Raw genomic sequence first — 23,567 nt, 5'->3', positions numbered from 1 at the left:
CACACACACCCCCCCTACACACACACCCACCCCACCCCCTGTCCATGGACATCAAAATGAGGTATAGGTTAGGAAGTTACCGTGGAAGTCAGAATTAAGATAATTATTTTCCTTAGCAAATGTTTATGTTAGAAACACAAGTGGTTGAAGGCAGCGTCTTTCACCTTGATGTCTGTTGTGTTTAGCACAGGATGGAAAGTTGCTGTTTTTACTGATGACTACTTTAGTGCTTGGTTCATTCATGTGAAATAATCTTCCTTTTCTCTTCAATAGTTGTTTTCAAGTTGAAAATGTATTAATTTAAGATAATTTATGAAGCAATGATATATGGAAGGGGAGATGGGAAATTGTTTATAAAAGGGAAAGTGTTTATAAATGAGAGAGGTATATTAAAGGTATTTACATTTAGGGAAAGAGGACAGGAATGGTATTAATATATTTTTAAAAATTTTCCCCCTTTGAAAGTTTGCCATGTTAGGAATCCTGGGGTTGGAGTGATGAATCCTGGCATTGCTCTGCAGTTCATGCTGCTGGGAGCTGCCCCTCACCCTTCCTACCCCACCCCCCACAAACACAAGTTTGCTTATGCTCTCGAGACTTTTATTATTTAAAATATCAAGGAGACCTTTTCTCTTTCCCTCTCTTTCCAGAAGGCCAACAGTGAGGCCAATCAGAGTGATTCAAGTGTCTCATTGTCAGAACCCAAGAGCAAAAGCAGCCTTCACTTACTGTCCCATGAAACAAAAATGGGATCTTTTCTAAGCAACAAAACTTTAGATGGCAAAGACAAAGCCGGTCTTTGTCCAGATGAAGATGATATGGAAGGAGATTCTTTCTTTGATGATCCCATTCCTAAGCCAGAGAAAACTTACGGTTTGTGAGTAAACGGTTTTTGAACTATGAGACTAGGGGTTTAAAAATAAGATAAGTGCTTTCATTTTTTGGTTAAAAAATAATGAACTATGGATGGTTTATAATTATTGGATCCATAAATCTGATTATGTGTTGCTAATGCCTTTCATGTTATAAAACAATCCCAGGTTTTATAAAAACCTAGACATGATTTATTCTTACCTGTTAGATTGAGTGTCTGCCACATGCCAGGGACTGTCCCAGGGTGGGTTGTAGCAATGATGGAGGAGGGAAGACGCCTGCCTCCAGGAAGCTCATGCTCTGGTGTTGGAGTCAGACAGGCAGTGAGAGTTACACTGCGGTGTGTGGGGTGACGAGAGCAGAGCAGTGATGGGAGCCCAAGTGTGTGGTTAGGGCAGCTGCTTGTCAGCTATCCAAACTGGGGGGACCTCACTTGGAGGTGCCCTGTGAGCAAAGAGCTAGAGGAGTTAAGGGAGTTCCCATGGGTTGATAGAGCTCTGGGGAGAGGAAACAGCAGACAGCAGGGAGGTGAGTGTGAGTGTAGCAGAGAGAGTGAGACCGGGACCAGATGAGGTGGACTCAGAGATGGCGGCGGGGTGCTTTTCCTTTGAGACTGGAAACCCTGGGGATCTTGATCCAGCATACATTACAGAACCTGAGGTTGCTAGGCAAAGTTGGACTTGGGGTTTCCAGGTAGGAGGCCTTTAATGATTATTTGGTGAGAAGTGATAGAAGCGGTGGGAGAAATAGGTGGGTTTTGGAAGTATTTTGAGTTTAGATGGGAAAGGATTTGCCAGTAAGTGCTAGAGAAAAAAGCAATAGCCAGAGTGACAGCATGGTTTTTAGCCTGCATAAGTCGAAGGTTGGAAACACTTTAGATAAAGAGTGGAAAGAGCAAGAGCAGATGCACAGACAGGTGGCGTGACAGCCTGGCACTCCCTGTCATTGTGCTAAGTTAGAGAAGATTGCTGGTGGAAATCTGAAGAAGGCTATTGGGTATATGAATTGGAATTGATGGAGAGATCTTGGCTGGAGATGTAAATTAGGAGTCATCAATTTGTAGATAATGTGGGGTGTGGGAGACTGCAGAGGATCACCCAGGAAGCAGGTCCTGTGCACCTTGAGGCCAGAGGACACGGAACCAGGAAAGTGGTGTCTTTGGAGAAGGTAGTAGGGAAGCGTAGCTGTATGAAGCCATTGGATTTAGCCATCTGGAGGTCGGTGATGACCTCGACACAGTTTTGTTGGAATGAAGGTGTGAGGCAGGTTAAAAAATTAGAGTGCATTCAAGACAGAGAGGAAAGGATTGTAGATGGCAAATAGTTTTCTGATGAGTTGTAAAAGTATGCAGAGGACCAGGGTGGTGGCTGGAGGGGCAGGATGTAGGGTTGAGAACGTCTTTAAGTGGGAGAAATACAGCATATATGCTGACGAGAGCTGTTCAGCGTTAAAGGTGGAAGAATTAATGATGTAAGGAAGTAAGAGAAGAACTCATGGAGGGCTGTGCAGCAATGGAATTCCATGTAGGGGCTTGTGTTTGCTAGAAAAGTAGAGTGTGTGGGTCCCGTTGCAGGCAGAGGGTAGATATGATGGTAGCGCCTGTGTAGGCTCTAATCTGAGTTAGTAGTTGAGTGAGGATGCAGGATGGAGGTTAGAGATTGAAGGAGAGTGGAGAAAGTGTGAAATCATTCTGTAAGAAAGTAAGGCAAGAAGAGACTGTGGAAACCTGCAGGGTTATTGGGCAGAATTAAAGGTGGTCTTGAGGTTAGTAGTCATGACTTTAAGGGGATTTCACCAGCATGACGGTTTGTGTCTTCTGTAAATGATGTTTAATTGGAGAGACGGCACTTACTTGCTAGTAAACTCCTATATTGTCCCTTGGCTGCATGTCTGGGTGATGGAAAAGGGCTTTTGAAAAAAATCACAGTCAAGAGGATTCTAAAGAGAGGTGAGCTGATTTCTTACACACTGGCTGTGTTGATTGTGGTTGATCTGTAGTTTGGTATAGTTTTGGTAAACCGTAAAGTTTGGTATACTTGGTGTATCCTTGGTATACTTTATGGTTTTGAATCTGTAAAGTGTGTATTCTTGATTTCCAGCAACTGTGCATATAAAATATCTTTAAGTTGCTTTTGTTTTAGTGGCAGAATAAAAGTGTTTAGTGGCAGAACATCAGAGCACTGTTTAACTGTCACTTGTTTCCTACTAGGAGGAATGAACCAAGGAAGCAGGCAGGAAGCCCGGCCTCGCTGTCGGATGCACCCCCCTTAAAAAGTGGACTCAGCTCCCTGGCGGGAGCCCCTTCCTTAAAAGACTCTGAGAGTAAGTGCCCAAAGATGTGGGCGTGATTACTCAGGATATTTTTTTCTCTAATTAAGCACCATATGATTAGTGTTGATTTATAATTTTATCATTCAGAGATATTTCTTGTTAATATTTTGTTCTATTTTGTTTTTAATGTGGTCATATTTTATATGTTATTTTGTATTCAGCTTCTTTCTATACCTTCACTATAGCATCAGAATACTTTTGGGAAGTTGAGTTTTTAGCTGATTTTTAGTGTCTATAGAAATAGAATTTTTAAATTCTCTCTCCTTTTTTGGACATTAACAGTGACTTGAGTTGGATTTACTTTAAAAAAAATTTGTTCGCTGATACCACAGTATCATAAAATGTTAAATAAAAATGATTCTGCATATCATTTTCAAGCAGAATGATCTAACATGTCAGCTTAAAGGCAGCAGAGATAAAGAGCATTGGTTAGACATGGAATAGTCTAGCTACTGTACCAATTACTTTCCCACATCTCTCCACACACAGTGATAGGAATTTAAAAAGCATAGGCCTGAACACGTTGGACGGGCAGAGTCCCTTTGTAAACCATATGATAGTAAATGTTAGATTTATTTAGCATAGTGTTTCAGACCTTGTGTACCTCTTTTGAGAAAGTTTCCTAACGTAGAGTCACTAAGAATTTGCAGTATGAGTTTTGCATAATTGTCCAGTACTTCCGAATCTTTTTGTAGTACTCGATATACTGTGGGACTTTCTGGGGTACATAAGAGAGCTTGGACTGTTGATTCTCTTAAACATCTGGTAAACCAGCCCTGTGTTTATAGAGTCCACATCCCTTCCCATTTGCTTCTTTCCCGTGGTTAACTGTCACCTTTAAGAAAGAAATACAGGAAGGACATCATGAACGTGTCATTCTGATACTGATTAGAGAAGGACAATTTAGAGGACCTTGAGAATGAAGGACTAACCAGTGAGGATGTCACTTTAGTATATGAAATAGCAGTTGAATTGAAGAAAAATTTAGAAGTTCAAAGAGAAAATAAAATTGATGAAAATAATTAACTGTAGTCTATGAATTCATACCTAATGGGGCTTCTTATGGAAAGTGATGTCTTATAATTAGGCAAAAACATTTTTTGGGGGGTTGTGTTCCAATAAAGTAGTATTGTTTATGGCAGGCGTCCCCAAACTATGGCCCGCGGGCCGCTTGCGGCCCCCTGAGGTCCTTTATCTGCGCCCCCCCCCCCCCCCGCACTTCAGGAAGGGGCACCTCTTTCATTGGTGGTCAGTGAGAGGAGCACAGTATGTGGCAGCCCTCCAACGGTCTGAGGGACAGTGAACAGGCCCCCTGTTTAAAAAGTTTGGGGACACCTGGTTTATGATTTAAAAAGGGTTGTGGCCAGGCATGGTGGCTCATGCTTGTAATCCCAGCACTTCGGGAGGCCAAGGTGGACAGATCACGAGGTCAGCAGTTTGAGACCAGCGTGGCCAACATAGTCTTTACTAAAAATACAAAAATTAGCTGGGTGTGGTGACACGTGGCTATAGTCCCAGCTACTCCAGAGGCTGAGGTGGGAGAATTGCTTGAACCCAGGAGGTGGATGTTGCAGTGAGCTGAGACTGCACCATTGTACTCCAGCCTGGGTGACAGAACAAGATTCCATCTTAAAAGAGTTGTAATACATAATTTAAGCATTCATTAATCATAGTTTATTTTTTCCTTAGTTTTAGGTTATTATGCTCCTGCCATATTGAACAACAACAGAAATTAATGTGATTTAGAGACTGTTGTATTCCAAAAGTCACTCTAATAATACTTTCTCCTGTTCACAGGTAAAAGGGGGAATATAGTTTTGAAAGATCTGAAATTGATCAGTGATAAAATTGGATCCCTTGGATTAGGTAACTAGATTTCCAGTTTTTTTGTGTTGATTGTTTTAAAGTGATTATTTTTAAGGTAAGGTTGTGATAGAAGTGACTCAGTCTGCCTCCACTGAGCACCTTCCTGCTGCTGTTCATTCAGCAGGTGTTGGGTGGCTTTCATATGTTCAGGATTACACCCTATGCCAGCAACAGCCATCATGTCCTCGTGAACCTCTGTCTTCATGGAGTTGAAATTCTGGTCAGGTATATGGACATTGAACAGGCATCTATAGATATTTTGAGTGTAAAAGGGTCAGTATATATGGTTGTAGAGATGGCAAGTAGGTTACCTTGGCCCAGTCTTGACATTCAGGGAAGACCTCTTAGAGGAAGTGACGTCTGTGCAGAGTCTTGATAAGGTTAAATAGATGCATAAGAGAGAAGGGAAGATATTTCTATTCAATTTCAGACTGAGAAAAACTTGCGCAGAGGCAAAGCCATTTGCTAGATGCTGGTAGTACATGGCCGAGGCCTCAAAGATTTCAGTCTAATGGGAAAACAGACTTATTGAAGGAAAAATTGTGAGATGTGTTCAGTTCTGTTCAATGGAGCAGAAGTTGGTGAGACTGCCATGTAAGTACATTCGTTCTTATGGAGGTAAGAGTGTCAGTGTGGATATTACCAAGCCCTGGGCCATACATTGAGAGCACTGTTCTCAAACAGTGCTCTGTTCTGTTGCAAGATTGTAGCAGGGTGACAGGCATGCATCTGGCAAACTCAGGTACTGACCTGAAGGAAGTGGTGTAGCCAGGTTCTCAGTGGCCACTTCCTATGCTCTCTGTGGATGTGCTGGGATCGCTTCCTGGTCTGTAGTCACTTAGACATGGAAGCATTGGAACACAGCTACCCAAGCAGGTTGGGGAAAAAATAAAGCTTTGTCCCCATGTGCTTTTAGAACCCAGGCCTGTCTGAGGGGTAGCACTGAGAATGCCCTTCCCTCTTCACGAGAGACATTCTGGATAGGGCAGAGAACTTGGGCTTGGAGTTGGATAGAAGTAACATCTCAGATGTGGCACTGATTGATGGGGTAGCATAGGGAGATAAACTAAACTGCTATTTCCTCATCTGTTAAGTGGAACTAATAACATCTGCCTAGTTTTAAAGAGCAAATAGGATTTAAATACCTTTTCATATGTAAATTAAGGTACAGTACCTGGCATGGTAGGTGCCTAGTACATGTTAGTTTCCTTTTTATGTTACTTTGTTCCCCCATTTGCAGAAGAATAAATGTCCGCTGAGCTGCCTGGATTCTTGTTCCACACAAGAATCCAGCCCTGGAGTCCTGCTAACAGCTGACTTGCTGGTTATGCCACCCTGTGCTCTTTGTGTGTCCTGGTTGCTGGCTGGCCAGCTAGGTGGGCCTGCCCTCTCTCCTTCCCTTGTGCTTTTCCTGTGAGCGGGAGTTCTGGTTGCCATTAGATGTTCTTTTCCACTTGACCTCAATAGCTAACTGCCACCAGAGACTTTACTCCCCACCTCTGCACTGTGATGGCTGCACTGTCCCCTTCGTGTTCTGTTTTTTTTCGCTTTTGTGGTGTTTCACTCTGTTGCCAAACCTTTGAGCATTTCACTCTGACTGCTCTATTACCAAAGTGAAGGTTTTCCCACCAGCTTCTGAGGGGGAGCTGCTGAGAATTCTCATCCTTAGGAGGGAAGGTGATCGCTGTCGCTGCAGAGTTGCTGGGTACAGGCAGGAAGGTGGTGTGCCCCTTCACTTCGCTTTTTCTTGGGACTTAGGTATACTTCGGGTTAGAATTTGGATAGTTACGCAGGTGAGAACTACCGGTTTACTAGCCGGATGTTTGTCATTTGGCTAGGCATTAGGATTCAGTAGAAATAAAGTTTTATTTTGTTTTGTCGAATGTTTAATTGGTATTGCAACAATGTTGTTTTCTGTTTGGGTTTTTTACATTTTAAATATACAGTCCTCTAGGTGTTTTGAGTAATATATAGACAGATGTTAGTAGACTACCCTAGGATAATAATGATGTTAGTGATAAATTCCTGACACTGTACCAAGGAATTATTTTATTTAATTCATATCCTATGAGGTAGGTTTTATTATTATCTCCATTTCTACAGATGAAGAACCTAGGTTAAATAACTTGCCCAAGGTCATGCTGCTTTTAGAGTCCTGATGCATCACCACGAAGCCCTTACCACTGTGTTTTACTATCTGTATGTTACTTAGACAGGGTTTAAATAATCATTTCAGTGGGAAAATACATTCTGAGCTCCAAAGAAATCATCTACAAATAAAGCTTTAGAGCACAAACTGTTTTAGTTTGGCAGACAAATATTAATTAAAGGTGCCCAAATGGAGTGTTTATAAATAGGTACTTTGTGGCCAGGCGCGGTGGCTCATGCCTATAATCCGAGCACTTTGGGAGGCCGAGGCAGGTGGATCATGAGGTCAGGAGATCTAGACCATCCTGGCTAACACGGTGAAACCCATCTCTACTAAAAATACAAAACAAATTAGCCGGGTGTGGTGGCATGCACCTGTAATCCTGGCTACTCGGGAGGCTGAGGTAGGAGAGTCACTTGAACTCAGGAAGATCACGCCACTGCACTCCAGCCTGAGCGACAGAGCAAGACTCCTTCTCAAAAATAAAATAAATAGGTACTTTGCATATTTGAAGCAAGAGTTGATAAGCCTTTTCTGTAAAGAGCCACATAGTCTATATTTTGGGCTTTGCAGATGACATGTACTGTCTCTCACATAGTCTTTGTTTTTTTAACAATCTTTAAAAATGTAGAAGCCATTCGTAGTTCACAGGCTGAACAAAAGCAGGTCATCAGCCAGAGGCAAGAATGACAGTAAGGAAAGCATAAGGCTGTGGGGAAGTCTGGGCCAAAGATGACAGGGGTAAGGGCAGATAAGGCAGAGGGTATGGGATGGGGAGGAGAGACTGTCAAAAAATGAAGAAAACAGTCCTTGGCCCGAGGGCCAAAATTTGCTGACCTTAAAGTAATGCCATACAGATTGAGTATCCCTTGATGCAAATACTTGAGACCAGTAGTGTTTCAGAGTCTGATTTTTTTTGGATTTTGAAATGTTTGCATATTCTTACCAGATGAGCACCCCAAATCCAAAATTCTGAAAATCCAAAAGGCTCCAATGAATAGTTTCTTTGAGCATCATGTTGGCACTGAAAAAGTTTTGGATTTTGTTCAGGTTTGGATTTCACAGTTTTGAATTTGGGGTGCTCAACCTATATATATTCTGTTAATTGTTTGGACACTGGCTTAAACTACTGTAATAGTATATAATACATAAGAAGTCAGAATCTAATGTGTTATAGCACATTATTCAGTAAATATCTTGTGTTTTTTATTGGTCACAAATGCTGAAAGGTGGGGAATATAGTTAGCTTCCTCTAAATCCACATTGCAGCCATAGCTGACCTCACTGTCTTAGCTCAGTTTCCATCTCTGCTCTCCTCACTGGTGTTCACACATAGTAACACCACAATGGGTCCTTGGAGGCTGACGTTTTAGTAGCTGCCACTGCTGGTTTTATGTAGCACTTGCAAACCAGCCACCTATGTGGTGATTTGTTTAATTGGATTTCCACCTCTCCTTCTCGGCCCTGACAGGGCCTGCTTTCTGTCAAGCATGTGCAGCCCTTTAACCTATGAGGCTACAGTGGAGACAGGCTCTTTATTCTCGAGAGCAGAGGAACCTGGGAACGACTCCTGACTGCTTAGGGTCAGGGATTTCTGATTCATTACGGGCAAGGTTTGGATGTACCAGTAACAAGATTCATGTTTTCTTCATTTGCTGATATTTTCCCCACCCAATATCATCCACCTGTCTGTCTTATCTGTAGGACACCTGCCTTGACCCAAGCCCTTACCCCTGTTATGTCTGGCCTGGACTTTCTGATAGCCTTCTGCTTTCCTTACTTTGATTCTTGCCTCCTGTAAACATGTTTCTGGTAGTGGTGAGATTATCTCTGGGAAAACAGAAATGAGATAGTGCTTCCCTGGACTTTTTCACTCTTGTCTTTCCCCAACCCACCCCAGACGAACTTCCCTCTGTATTCAGGCTAAGATCCTTATTGCCACCAACCAAGCCCTAATGATCTGGCTTCTGCCAGCTCCTCTGATGGCTGCTCCTTTTTTCTCCCTCCACCCATTCGGACCCCTAAATTCATTGTTTTATGGTTATATGGCATCCTTGCTGGTGGTTTGATTTATTTATATTTTTGAGATGGTATTTTTAAACTTTAAAAATTAAAGATTACAAAAATAAAAAAATTAATTTTGGGGGAGTCTTACAATGTTGCCCAGGCTGGTCTTGAACTCTTGGGTGCAAGTGATCCTCCTGCCTTGGCCTCCCAAGTCGCTAGATTACAGACGTGCATCACTGCTCTGGGCTGCACTGGTGGGTTTTCAAACCACCACACTCTCCCCCACCTCAGGGCTTTCCACGTTTCCTCTTCTTGGAGCACACTGTCCCCAGGAATTCGTACCTCTGCAACCTAGGTTTCCTCTCAGTTGCTGCCTTGGAGTTCTTCCCAGTTGCATCAGCAGTATTTAGTTTGTTTCACTGCTTCTCTTCACTAGAGAATTCGCTCCTTGAGATCAGAGATAATCATCTTAGTAATTGCTATACCTCTAGGGGACCTAGTCATCACTCACCTGCTTGATAAATTAATCGCAGGATTTGCCTTGTCTAACTGTCTGGACAGAACTTGAATCCCCTCAGCAGTCTGACCGATTTAGGGACAGTCCAGCCTTATTTAAGGGAGAATTCAGAGCCTTTGAATAGCTTTCTGTCATGCCAGGTCTTCTCTTCATGATCCGCATCTTCTGCATGTGGTGATACGTAATCCTTGTCTTTCATAGGCCATCCATTCACTTTTTAAGTCGACTCTCACGTGCCTCCAAGTCTGTTTTGAGACTGACAGCCCTTTTTCCTTATCTAGCCCTCAGGAGGCCTGGGAGGGAAGGGCTGCTGATTTGCAAATTTGTCATTTATAGCCTTAAGTTGATCTGAAGGTGCCCACTCTGTCAGAGGTTCATGGTACACTTTGAGCAACTGGTAACACTGCCTCACTAATCGCCATCCCTCCTTCATTGAGTTGACATTTATTAAGATCTTACTGTGGACCAAAGTCTCTGTTGGACTCATCATGTACCTGAATCCTTGTGTTAACTCGGATTGGTGTAGGTTTGGCCATTTGTCAGAGCAGAGGACATGGCCAAGAAAGGCCACCTCATGTTCCCAGGTCACAGAGATGTTTAGTGGCAGGTCCGAGGCCTGAGCCCAGCTCTGTCTGACTGAAGGTGCCATTACTTGCTGTGCTCTGTGGCCTCTTTGCACTTCGTGAGCGTTTTTAAGTTTTATAACAAAACAGTTCACATGTTGAAACTCTCAGCAGTTCCTCTAGTTCCTAGAGGGGGTTCATGATGACTTGTTATATGCTATTAAGTCAAGGGACCTTATTAACAATGAGTGTGTCCCATGTTAATCGCCTTAGAGTACCTGGAATAAAGGTGAGGTGTTACCCACATTTTATAGTCACTTATAACAGTTTATTCTTTCTTAGATATTTAATTTTATCATTTGCCTTCATATTATATCTGGTAAAAATATTATTTCTGATCTTTGGAACTTTTTAAATGAAGCAATATGATTAACTTTTTTTAAGGAAATGTGTGTTCAATTGTAAGTTGTGACGTGTGTTAGATATAACATGTTTTCTTAAACTTATCAGGAACTGGAGAAGACGATGACTATGTTGATGATTTTAACAGGTAAGAAAAACTGTTGGGCAAATATATAAATGTATACATATTTGTAAACAATTTTCGAACACAGACAAGACAAAATTACATTTAGTGCTTATTTTGGTGTATTTGATTCTGTTGTTCATACTGATTGAAGGTGAAGAAAAGATAGTTAATCCAAAATTAAATATTTAACTTTGGAGCATGTTTTTGATTTTCCATTAGAATATAGTCAGTCACATTATGTTCAGGAAACTTGGTAAGAATAAGATGAAAAGAAACATTGAAAAATTAACTGAGAAGTCATTTAGAAGCAATTCAATTGTCATGTCATAAGTGCTTATTTTCTCTTCCTTCCATACCTGTTTGTGGTGGGAATTGTCTCCATTTGACTTGAAATAATTATGCTTTCAAATTAGTTTTTGGATTCAGATTACATTTCCTGATACGTGGTCTGGCCTAGTGAGATTCCCATTCTTTTTTTTTTCTTTGAGAGAGAGTCTCACTCTGTCACCCAGGCTGGAGTGCAGTGGTGCATTCTCAGCTTACTGCAACCTCCTCCTGGGTTCAAGTGATTCTCCTGCCTCAGACTCCCACGAAGCTGGGGTTATAGGTGTGTGCTACTATACTTGGCTGATTTTTGTATTTTTAGTAGAGACAGGGTTTCGCCATATTGGCCAGGCTGGTCTTGAACTCCTGACCTCAAGTGATCCACCCACCTGGGCCTCCCAAAGTGCTGGGATTGCAGGTGAGAGCCACCGTGCCCAGTCAATGCCTTTCTTATATATAGAAAGATAATATGTATATGTGTGTTGGCTAGTAATGTAGAAGTAATGTTTGTTGTGGATGTGATTTGAAATTTTAAATTAGATGCCTGAGAATTTTATTTAATTGACAGGTTATCTTTCCAACTGGAAGTCTGTATTTATTTTTTGTAATGTAGTATACAGTTTTTGAGAGAGAGCATGATGTAGTAGATGAAATTGTAAAAATCTGGGTTTGTTTCTTTCTTGTTCTTCTCACTAAAGTCCCCACTTTGAACCTTCATCTCCTCATCTTTTACATTGACTTGACTGCTGCTGCTCCTTCCTATGTTATTTTAAGAGTCAAGTGAGACAATATGTATGAAATTAATTATAGTTAATACTATATTTTACTTAAAGTATTAAAAGAAATATCTGAATGTTTAAAGAATGATAATCTTTTGAAATGTTTACTCTCAGAGTTCTTACCTTTTCCCCCTCTCCTAAAATTAGTACCAGCCATCGCTCAGAGAAAAGTGAGATAAGTATTGGTGAAGAGATTGAAGAAGACCTTTCTGTGGAAATAGACGACATCAATACCAGTGAAAAGGTATAGTATTCTGCATTTCCCATACAGTGCCTTTTTTTTTTTTTTTAACCTATTTGTTGATTTACTGTGAAGCTTCAAAAATGTTTACTAATTAGTAGAAAAACAGTTGCAGATTGTGAAAAGTCATGACAGAGACCTGGCTTGAGTTTATAAAGAATGTCTTTGATGAATGTGTAAGATTGGTTTTGGTTGTCACTTCATTTGTTACCTCAGTCTCGCTGCCGAAATGCCTAAGGATTATTCCTGGGGCACTGGGATTGCTGTGGATTAAGAGGGGTCACGGTGGATCAGGCCTAGTGAGAATTGACCACCTGGTGTCATAGATAAAAGTCAGTATAGGGGACTGTGATCACAGGATGAAGCTGAGCCTGGAGTGCAGAGTGTATGGTCATCTTGGCCAGTTGTAACATCTGAACATGCAAGCCAGGCTGGGCTAGAAAACCACAGGATACAAGACAGCAGTCCATAAAGTTAGAATCTATGTTTGAGATCCAAACTTGACCTTTTTATGTGGGCAGAGAACAGAAGATCCTTAGGCAGTGAACTGTAGTATTGCGGGGTTGTCTGTCAGCACCCGCATCAAGCTGCCCACAGGTCAGGCGAGTCTGACAGTCAGGTTGGCGGTTGCCATGGCTGGGAGGGGCTTGCTTTCCAGAACGAGGCGAGATTCTCCACGTGTTGTGGTCATCATACAGAGAGAGGTAGTGTTTACAGTGCAGCCACACAATCTAAGTCAGCAACATCCATGTTTGCATTCTTATTCATATAGTTTCTTAGTTAAGCTTTAACCTTTGACCCTCAGTTTCTTTACTTATACGATGGAAGTACTAGTATCTATGTAATAGGACTATTTTGAAGGTTAAATGATAATATGTAAAGCACTTTTTAAATTCCTGATGTATTATAACTTCATAATTATAAATTTGTCTTTTCTTTTCACCCTGCATCATCTTGAAGAGGCCTGAAAAATGTTGCTTTAAAGTTATACCAAGGAAACTGTAGAAGGATTCTTTAAATGTGTGGTAAAGGACTCGAATAGATGACTGTTAAGCTAGGATTTGTGAAATGACATGGGTCGAAAGGGAGGTGTAGGCATTGCTCTGCCATTGGGGGCCTTGGATGGCTCACTGGGTCCTACTTACTGGGTTTGGGACATCATATGTTCCTAGGAATTTTCACTTAAAAGCATCAATTTAGATAATTGTGCCATTTATTAGCAGCCTTTTACACAGAATGGATTTTGGTGGTCAGTGTACTTCATCAGTAAGCGTTTTCTAATGGCTTCTATGCAGAGAATTGATAGTGGGCACCTGGGGACCACAAAAGCATTTGTATTTGCAGTAAGAATACAGCAGAGAATTCGGTCACCTTTTAGCTAAGGTGACCAAAACCAGTGTCCATTAAGCACCTACTATTTTATAAAGCACAAGGCTGGGGATATGAGTGGAGAAAGGAGACATCAGTGGAATGGCCAGGTTCTGTAGGTTCATCACATCTGGATTTGAGTCCTGAGCTGCTCCATACCACTCACAAATTTGGCCAAGTTATTTAACTTTTGGGGCCTTGGGTCTCTCATCTGTTTTGCAAGAGAGATGGTGGCTGTGAAAATATTAGAGATAAGTGTGTAAAGCATATAGCTCAGTGCTTAGCAGAGTAGGCATTCAATAAATGGTATCTAATGCCATTATTGATTATAGTCACAATAAACATTTCTGTCGTAGGCACAGATATAGACTGCTCCCCTGAAATTTATGCAGGATCAGGGACAGAAAAGCCATGTATACAAACATGAAAATCAAGTTAGAAAGTGACAAGTGCCATAAAAGGCCAGTCATTCATGGGCTGTGAAAACTCAGAAGCAAGAAGTAATATTTGACCTGGATTTTGAAAGATGACTCTGACTTGGTTCTGCAAGGGCTGAGGAGGAGCATGGTAAGTGCCGTGAGAACAGAAGGGCGATCCTGGGACGTGTCAGTGCAGCTCTGATTCCAGGGACTCCATTGGAGGGCGCTGTGTCAAGAGACAGACTGTTGGGAGGAGGAGGGTTGTTAGAAGATGACTTTGAACCAGAAATGACAGAGGATGAACCAGGAGCAGGCCCTAGGGAGGGCAGTCTGCACAGGAGCCAGCACGAGCAAAGACATAGGTAGATGTTGGAGGAAGAGGGCCACGTGTGAAGGCACAGAACATCAGTGTGCATCCCAGGTTTCTGTTAATGCACAGTGTCTAATTCAGCAAATGTGAACATTTACACTTCATAAAGCTTTTTGGAATCTTACAAAAAGTTTTTGTTGGTTTGTATGAAGCTTGCTATCACAGGGATCCTTGGTTTCCTTTTCAAGGCTTAAAATGTACCTTTTAGATATTTTTATTTTGTGACATAGAATCTCTTTTTATAGTTTTGAACCAAGATGGCCACTTTGAATTCTAATTTTAAAACTAATGAGGCATGAGTGTCTTTTTTTTTTTTTTTTTTTTCTTTTTAGACAGAGTCTTGCTCTGTTGCCCAGGCTGGGGTGCAATGGCTGGATCTTGGCTCCCTGCAGCCTCTGCCTCCTGGGTTCAGGCAGTTCTCCTACCTTAGCCTTTTGAGTAGCTAGGACTACAGACGCGTCCCGCCACACCTGGCTAATTTTTGTATTTTTAGTACACCTGGCTAATTTTTGTATTTTTAGTACAGATGGGGTTTTAACCGCGTTAGCCAGGCTGGTCTCAAACTCCTGGCCTCATGTGATCCCCCCACCTTGGCCTCTCAAAGTGCTGAGATTACAGGCTTGAGTCACCATGTCCAGCCAAAAGCCTTTATTGAATAGCCATTTATTTCTAGTTAGCTTTTGTTCATTCAGTTTTCTTTCTTGGTAACTACTTTAAATTAAGCTCTTCTTCTTGGAAGTTTCTGGTGGTTCTGTGTTTTTTTCTTTGCCTTAAAGGAAAACTAAATTAATGACTCCAATAACTGAATTATCTAGATTAAGATTCTTTTCAATCCTTGATTTTTCCTCTGTTCACTCTTGTCTGTAGTTTAGCATTCATGGTAATACAGCACTCAATTACTTTGTAAGCAAAATGGAATACTTCACTGATTTCACTCTTTAATGATGGGAGGAGAAAATACAGTTCCAAGATATTAGAGTCTGTTTTACAATCTGTCTTCAAGCTTTTCTGACTTTTCAGTTTTTGTGTAAACTGGGTTTGAATTGAATGCATAAGAAATGTAATTAAGATTTTCCAGTAATTTTCTTTGTGAGATCATTTTACAGCAAGACTACGTCTGGACCAAGAGGAAGAGCAAGGACTTATTTGTTGAAAAGGATTTTGCTTATAACTTAAATTTCTGGATATCCAAAGAATAACAAAATGGGAGGATATGTGGGGGGCAGATGAACAGACAAATAAGAACATCTCATAGTGTGTCAGGATGGAACTGTTGCATCTCTACAAGATGTTCCTACTCTTGTGTGTTATTATCTAGCCCAGGTATGGGCACACTTGCTCTCTAAAAGGCCAGTATTTTAGGCTTTGCAGGCCATCATTACTCCACTTTGCCATTGTATGGAGAAGACAGCCGTAGATGATGCCTAAGAGTGTGGCTGTGGCTGTCCCCTGGTCTGTCGCCACAACAATGAGTCTAGGTGGGGCTGGGAAGGTTGGGTTTTGTCCTTCCTCAGCTGTCAGTGGGACCTGCCCAGCTCTATGTTCTATATTCTGAAGCCTGTATCTTCAACCATGGTTTTTTCCTTACTTAAGAAATAATGTTTTATCAGCCTGCATTATGCTTAAATATCTATTAATATTTCCTTTCTCCATCATCATAAGTTGTTTATACAAATGAGTATGTATAGTTTGGCTAATAGGTTAACTTTCTAGTTTATAAGTAGTTTAAACAGAAATAAAAATCAGTCACTTCTTCCAACACTTCGTGAACCCAGGGCTGGGAGTCTCAGACTCAATGGGCTGTCCTGTCTGCCGTTCTGTTTCACTTCAGCGTCCAGAAGGATTCATGGCTTCAGGTGGTACAGTATCAATAAAGTCAATAAAGTGTGTCACACGGTGTTGAGTTAGATATTATAAACTTAATGTTCTATGCCATCATATGAAAACATAGAAAGGGATAGTTTTCAAATGAGGATATTATACAATTAATGAATTTTAGTGAATTTAACATGGGTAAATTATGGTTTTAGAGTTAGCAATTCATAGAGTGATACTGTGAACAGAATTACACATTGGGACTATGCTCAAGTAAAGAGGTTTAATACAATTTTTCATAAGTTTCTGAGATTAAATTGGAATAATGTCTAAGTTGTGTTTTATTTTTAATTTTCTCTTGAAATAATTGAGAGTAGTCAGTGTAAAACATTGAACTCAAAAGATTTTACTAACTTATTGGGTGTGATTTTAGGCAAATCACTTCTCAATACAGGTTTAAATAGGAGGTGGTTTATGAAGTATAAAGTAATATTTTAATTACAGCAACAGTTTTTTAAATTTTTAATTCTTATTTCCATAGGTTTTGGGGGAACATGTGGTGTTTGGTTGGTGAATAAGTTCTTTAGTGGTAATCAGTGAGATTTTGATGCACCCATCACCTGATCAGTATACATTGAGCCCAATTGGTAGCCTTTTATCCCTCACCCTCCTCCCACTCTTTCCCCAGAATCCTCAAAGTCCATTGTATCATTCTTATACCATTGTATCCTTATAACTTAGCTCCTGCTTATAAATGAGAAATAGGTTCAGCTTTCCATTCCTAAGTTACTTCACTTAGAATAATGACCTCCAGTTAGTTTCATCCAGGTTACTGCAAATACCATTATTTTGTTCCTTTTTTTTTCTTTTGAGACGAAGTCTCGCTCTGTCGCCCAGGCCGGAGTGCAGTGGCGCGATTTAGGCTGACTGCAACCTTTGCCTCCCGGGTTCAAGCAGTTCTCCCACATTCAAGTGATTCTCCCTCCTCAGCCTCCCGAGTAGCTGGGATTACAGGCACATGCCATTGTGCCTGGCTAATTTTTGTATTTTTGTAGAGACAGGGTTTCACCATGATGGCCAGGCTGGTCTTGAACTCCTGACCTCAGGTGATCCACCCGCCTCAGCTTCGGAAAGTTCTGGGATTGCAGGCGTGAGCCACTGTGTCTGGCCTATTTAGTCCCTTTTTAGGGTTGGGTAGTATTCGATGGTATGTATATGCCACAATTTTTTTATTCACTTGTTGATTGATGGGCATTTGGGCTGGTTTCATATTTTTGCAATTGTGAATTGTGCTGCTGTAAACATGCGTGTGCAAGTATCTTTTTCATGTCGTGACTTATTTTCCTCTGGGTAAATACCCAGTAGTGGGATTGGTGGATCATACAGTAGGTCTACTTCTAATTCTTTAAGGAATCTCCACACTGTTAACCTAATTTACATTCCCACCAAGAGTAAAAATGTTCTCTTTTCACCACATTCTCACCAACATTTATATTATTTTTATGTTTTTTTGATTATGGCCATTCTTGCAGGAGTAAGGTGGCATCTCATTGTGGTTTTGATTTTTAAAATAACTTAAGACTCTACTCACATTCTGACACTAATTGTTTTCTTTGTTTAACAACAAAGCTTGATGACCTCACACAAGACCTGACTGTATCCCAGCTCAGTGATGTTGCAGATTATCTGGAAGATGTTGCATAGACATGAAGAAGGAAGTATTCTAATTAACAAAGGACAAAGGACTGGTCAGTTCCATGTTTTTCTCCAGACAATCACTCTGCTGGAATGTCTGCTCTCTGTTGGTGCCTTGCGTTTCAAAAAGACTGCAGATATTTTTTAAAAGTAACTTTTCATTTTACTAAACAAAATACTTCCTATTTGAGCCCATGTGTGGAAGATTTAATATTTTTAATTTAATTGTACATTTCTTTATGGAAATTGATTATCTACACTCAGTTTCATTACCGGGGGGGGGGAACCTATGAAAATACCAGTGTTAAGAGCCTGATGAAAGGTGTCAGTGAAGCGGTAGGATCACACGACCCTTTGTGTGTGTGGCTGCTGGTACCTGTGATCTTTGAAAACCTTGGCTTTAGACCTCTGGAATCAGAGCTTACCCACCATAGTATATTTTAATATTAGGTGGTTCTACACATAGTTGGCAAAATGGCTTGGTAAAGTTATAATACCTGAAGTATATTAGTATGTTAAATTTGATGTGTCAACTTTATTTTGTATTTCCTTCCATTTGGAAGGTTTGTTAGACCATTAAGGTTATATTAAAGTACTCTTGTGTGCGCTACTTAGTTTTGCTTGTTTTAAAAAATCTAGAAGTGGTTATGAGTTTTAATTGATAGAATTGTCAATAACAGATAACATTTGCAATCTCCATTCCTCCTGTTGTCCACATAAGCAGCTTTAGTTGCAAGTTCTCTTCATTATAATTTATTATTTGTAAAGATTCCTTGAAACATATTCAATACCAAAATGCATCTGAAACCATTAAGCAGTGCTTTTATTTCAGATCTGTAAGTTAATTGTATTAAAATCCAAATTGGAATGAAATAGTAGTAATGGCCTAAGACCATGTTCAGTTTGACAAGCTTTATATACTGTACATAATTTCATTGTGGCCTTTAAACATAGAGCCAATAATAGAATTTCCAGTCTCATTTATACAGTTAAAGCATTACTGCTCTGATGTAGGTCACAGATGTGTATAATACGAAAGTATTTTTAAAATGTGCAAGTAGAAAAAAAAACAATAGAAAGTGATGCATGCATATTTATATATAAGTCAAGCTAGGATTGCGCTGTTTTTGTACTTTGTAATTTCATTAAATTATGGCTTTGTCCTAAAAGTTACCTTTATTAGTAAAAGGAGCAAATTAGACATAATTCGTTGATCTCGGTAAGTGAGCAGATTGCATGACCTGTGTAATGCCAGTTTCTCATTTTGTATTAGCCTAAATATTGCAGAAATACTTCTTGGGCTCTAAAATGTAGAGGAAATGAAAATATAAGGATTAAGGCTGTGTTATAGAATCTGGCTTTTTAAAATTTAAGTGAAACTAAGCTGTAAACATCAAGAGGAAGTAGGACATAAAGGGCTGGGCAGCCTGGAAGCCTGTGCATTTCTGCCCTCCGCCTGTGAGCTGCCATCTCAGTCGCCTTCAGGTTCTTCATGTCTTAGTGAGTAAACAGCACCATGTGCAGATGTAATCTTGTTGCAGTCACCCAGTGTGCCTATTACAAAACGCATTTCTTTGTAAGTCATCTCTGAGAAAAGTCACTTTCTAGAAGTGCTGTAGTTGTGTTCTGGCCTCTGAAATCTGGATCACATGTGTGATTTATTTTAATATTATTTGATAGGAGCTAGGTTTCAGTGAAATGATTTGAAAGCATAACAGGATGTGGCTTTTTAAATTTATGAAACTGTTGAACAGTAGCAACTGATATATGTCACTTTTGTTACCCAGAGAGTCAGACCTTTCGATAATATTTGGGAGGGTAAGAGAAAAATGCCAAATATGAAACTTTTTTGTTAGCACTACATACTTTTTTTTTTTTTTGAGACAGTCTCACTCTGTCGCCCAGGCTGGAGTGCAGTGGTGCGATCTCTGCTCAACCTCCACCTCCCAGGTTCAACTGATTGTCCTGCCTCAGCCTCCCAAGTAGCTGGCATTACAGGCACGTGCCACCACACCCGGCTAACTTTTGTATTTTTAGTAGAGACGGGTTTCACCATGTTGGTCAGGCTGGTCTTGAAGTCCTAATCTCGTGATCCACTTGCCTCAACCTCTCAAAGTGCTGGGATTACAGGTGTGAACCACTGCACCCGGCCAGCACTACATACATCTTATGGAATAATTTTTAATGACTTAAAGTTCAACTATGGAAAAGTTTTGTTTTCACATACACTTTTTGATTAGGTATGATCAACTTATTAAAATTGAAGATGTGAAGTGACAGGTTTTGCATGTGACACATGTTTTCTGTTAAATATTGAAATATTAACCCATGAAATACATTTTTATAGTAACCTATGTTTTACAGTGGAGTTTAAAAAATCCTAGGTCTTTTATTGGTAACTGCAAATGAATAAAAATCATTTTTCTCTCTGTTGATACTCAGTTGTGCTTTTATACTTCATCATGGATAACAACCAGTGGGCAGTTGTATAGATGCTGTCATTAGTCCCTGCCCCCACTTGCCTCCAGCTCTCCCTCCCCTCCTCTCACCCTTCTCCTGCCCATGCGCCAGAGCTGGGCCAGCCCACTGCCTCACAGCTTCTGCACCTGAGCCTGCCAAAGCCATTCCTGTCTCAAGATGTCGTATTTGCCCCTCCTTGTCTGAATGTCCTTCCCCTAGAACTGTAGGAAACTGGTTTGTTTTGGTCTCATGTTCAAAGAAGCTTCCAGACCTAAGGTAGATGTCCATTTTCCTCCCTGTCCCTGCCTCACCACTTACATTTACCCATTTTATTTTATTAATCTCGGCATACTCTGAAATGTACTTGCTTTTTTTTTTTTTTTTTTTTCATTATTAACTATGAGCTCTGTGAGAACAGGGATATTCTTTTAAACCACTGTATACCTGGCACTGCTCTTGTCCCCTAGTATGTGCTCACTATCTGTGGGGCTGTAAAAAGGCTTGAGCACTGACATGGGCCCTGGGGAATGTGGTTTCTGGCTAGGCAGCTGGGACAATCTACAAAATTTGGGGGGACAGTTATCCTTACCCTAAACCTGAGAGACCCCTAGATTAAAGTCTGCAGGAGGGGTATCTGGTTCAGGAGAAGGCCGTCCTGTGAAGCTGACCCACCCACCAGACCAGCTGGAGCAGGGTCTCTGAAGGTGGTGCCCTCTGTGCAGCTCTGCTGTGGTAGTGGTTCATGAAGTACACGGGCAGAGGGCAGGACAGGCAGGAAGAGGCAGCTCTTCTGGAGAAAAATGTACCCAGCCCAAGTTGGAGCCCTCCTGTTTGGCATAGAGTGGTGAGGGATTCCCCAACAGTTTTCTGTTCGTGCACACTAATCTCACACCTACCCTTTGAGCAGTCCATGCTCCTAGTCACCCCCCGCTTTTTTTTTTTTTTTTTTTTTTTTTTTTGGTGGTGGAGTTTTGCTTTTGTTTCCCAGAGTGTAGTACAATGGCACAGTCTTGGCTCACTTCAACCCCCGCCTCCTGGATTCAAGTGATTGTCCTGCCACAGCCTCCTAAGTTGCTGGGATTACAAGTGCCTGCCACCATACCCAGCTAATTTTTGTATTTTTAGTGGAGATAGGGTTTCGCCATGTTGGCCAGGCTGGTCTTGAACTCCTGACCTCAGGTGATCCACCTGCCTTCACCTCCCCAAGTGTTGGGATTACAGGTGTCAGCCACCACACCCAGCCTAGTATCTCCGCTCTAGGAAGGGATATGTCCCGAGGAAATCCAGGGCAGCTACCTTTGTGAGTTGTCCTAATGCTGTGTTCAGAGTTCTACACAGTCAACAAAGATATCTGGCATTTAAGGAAAGTGAATAGCATGTCATGAAAGAAAACTGATCTTGGAGAAAATGTAATCAGAGAAGGTAATTCAAGAACAAAAACCTGTGAAGGACTGAATGTGTCCGCCTATGCATTGAAACCCAATCCCACATGGGATGGAATTAGATGGGAGCTCTGGACGTTGATGAGGTCACTGGCACCCTTATAGGAGGCCCTGGAGAGCTGCTTTGCCCCTTTCAGTGTGTGAAGACACACTGAGGAGGTGCTGCCTGTGAGGAAACAGACAGATGCTGAACCTGCTGGTGCCTTGACCTTGGACTTCAGCCATCTGAGCTGTGAGCACCACACTTCTGTTCTTTACAAAGGATCCAGTCCAGGGTACTTTAGAAACCTGAGTGGAATAAGACAAACCTGATTATGCCACTCAGAGATTTGAGGTAAACTTGTACCTAAAAGAGGCTATATGAAAGAGGTTGTGATCAAAACTATCTTTAATTAAAACCATTGTTGGCCCAAGGTAATTCAATGGCAGGGCTGAATAATGGGATGACTCAATCAGTAACCTCAAAGGTAATTTTAAAGAACTCTGTGTTTAGCAAGAAGACCAAGATGACAAGATCAGCCGAGAGACTTGTCCAGAGGATCTCTAGGCTGACCAAGTTTCCCCGAGGAAGTCAGACTGGAAAAGTGTCCTCAGGTTCAAGGAAACCTGGGTGTGTGCTGGGTGAATGAGAATGGCAGACAGAAGCAAAGAGCAAGGCCCTCAAGGTAGGAGGGACAGCATTTTTGAATGTGAAATTTATGCCATGATATATTTTTTTTTTAAAAAAGGAATTTTGCTGCCCTTAGAAAATGAACGAGGTACTAACTGGCCCCTCATGTGTCATCAAACTTTGCGTTGTGACCCTGCCTGCAGCCCTGTGTGCTCTGCTATGGCCCTGCGAGGAGGGGCGAACTCCTGACTCCTTCCCACCCTCTTCTAGCACACACTGCTTGGCCACATCTCTGCCTGCTGGTGGAACAGCTGCATTGGGTGAGGTTTGCCTTCTGCACACCAGACCGGCTTCCCAAGAACCAGGAAAGAGGAGACAGCATGGCCAGGGCCTGAGCCCAGTGGGCCGGGTGGAGGCAAGAGGTACCGCCATGGAGGAGCCTGGACGGTGGCACACAGGAGGCCTGTTCTGCGATTTTAGCTGGAGGTTTGTTTTTGGTAATTTATAGAATCATCAGATTTGATGATGAAATTGTTTTTTCCGTAAGTGTTTAATTTTCAGATATTTGTACTCTTTTCTTTTCTTTTTTTGAGACTGAGTTACTCTGTTGCCTAGGCCGGAGTACAATGGTTGCTCACTGCAACGTCTGCCTCCTGGGTTCAAGCTATTCTCCTGCCTCAGCCTCTTGAGTAGCTGGGATTACAGTCATGCTTCACCACGCCTGGCTAATTTTTTGGTATTTTTAATAGACATGGTGGTTTCACCATGTTGTCCAGTATGGTCTTGAACTCCTGACTTCAGGTAATCTGCCACCTCAGCCTCCCAAAGTGCTGGGATTACAGGCGTGAGCCACCACATCCAGCCCTGTATTTTCTTAAAAACTAATGTTGGCGTGTTTTATGTGTTGCCAGACTATTGAATATAGATCTTAATCATACTTACTTTGTTTGAAATCCTTTGTGGTTTCTATAGCACTAGTAGCTTTCTGAAAGGAAGACTTTTACTGAATAAGTTCCCTTTTCACTTAATGCATTTCGCATTGTTCCCCCATCCTTCTCAATCCACCTGGTGTTGTCTTTTGATCCTTTTATCTTACTTAAGTTTTGAATTTTGATAGAGCAATATACTCCAGCCACACCGAATTGCACCTTGGGGTCCTGAAGATGCCATGTGCTTCGACAGGTCCTTGCACACGTCGCTGGGGCTTGG

The 23,567-nt window shown here is 41.4% G+C and overlaps 1 protein-coding gene across 2 annotated transcripts in view; it reads left to right on the top strand.

Moving 5' to 3' along the window:
• The window catches only part of CEP43 (centrosomal protein 43), a 42,919-nt gene extending 24,969 nt beyond the window's left edge, over positions 1–17,950 (top strand). For both annotated transcript variants that reach the window (XM_039467728.2, XM_039467726.2), the window contains 6 exons: positions 651–877; positions 3,083–3,195; positions 5,002–5,070; positions 10,817–10,856; positions 12,086–12,182; positions 17,781–17,950. In XM_039467728.2, the coding sequence (XP_039323662.1) occupies positions 651–877; positions 3,083–3,195; positions 5,002–5,070; positions 10,817–10,856; positions 12,086–12,182; positions 17,781–17,855 (621 nt within the window). In that variant the 3' untranslated portion in view covers positions 17,856–17,950. The remainder of the gene's footprint in view (positions 1–650; positions 878–3,082; positions 3,196–5,001; positions 5,071–10,816; positions 10,857–12,085; positions 12,183–17,780) is intronic.
• The last annotated feature ends 5,617 nt before the right edge of the window (positions 17,951–23,567 follow it).

The sequence above is a fragment of the Saimiri boliviensis genome, chromosome 4, assembly GCF_048565385.1.
Source record: "Saimiri boliviensis isolate mSaiBol1 chromosome 4, mSaiBol1.pri, whole genome shotgun sequence".
NCBI lineage: Eukaryota > Metazoa > Chordata > Mammalia > Primates > Cebidae > Saimiri > Saimiri boliviensis.
The sequence above is the reverse complement of the archived record's forward strand: the minus strand, read 5'-3'. Positions and strand labels throughout refer to the sequence as shown.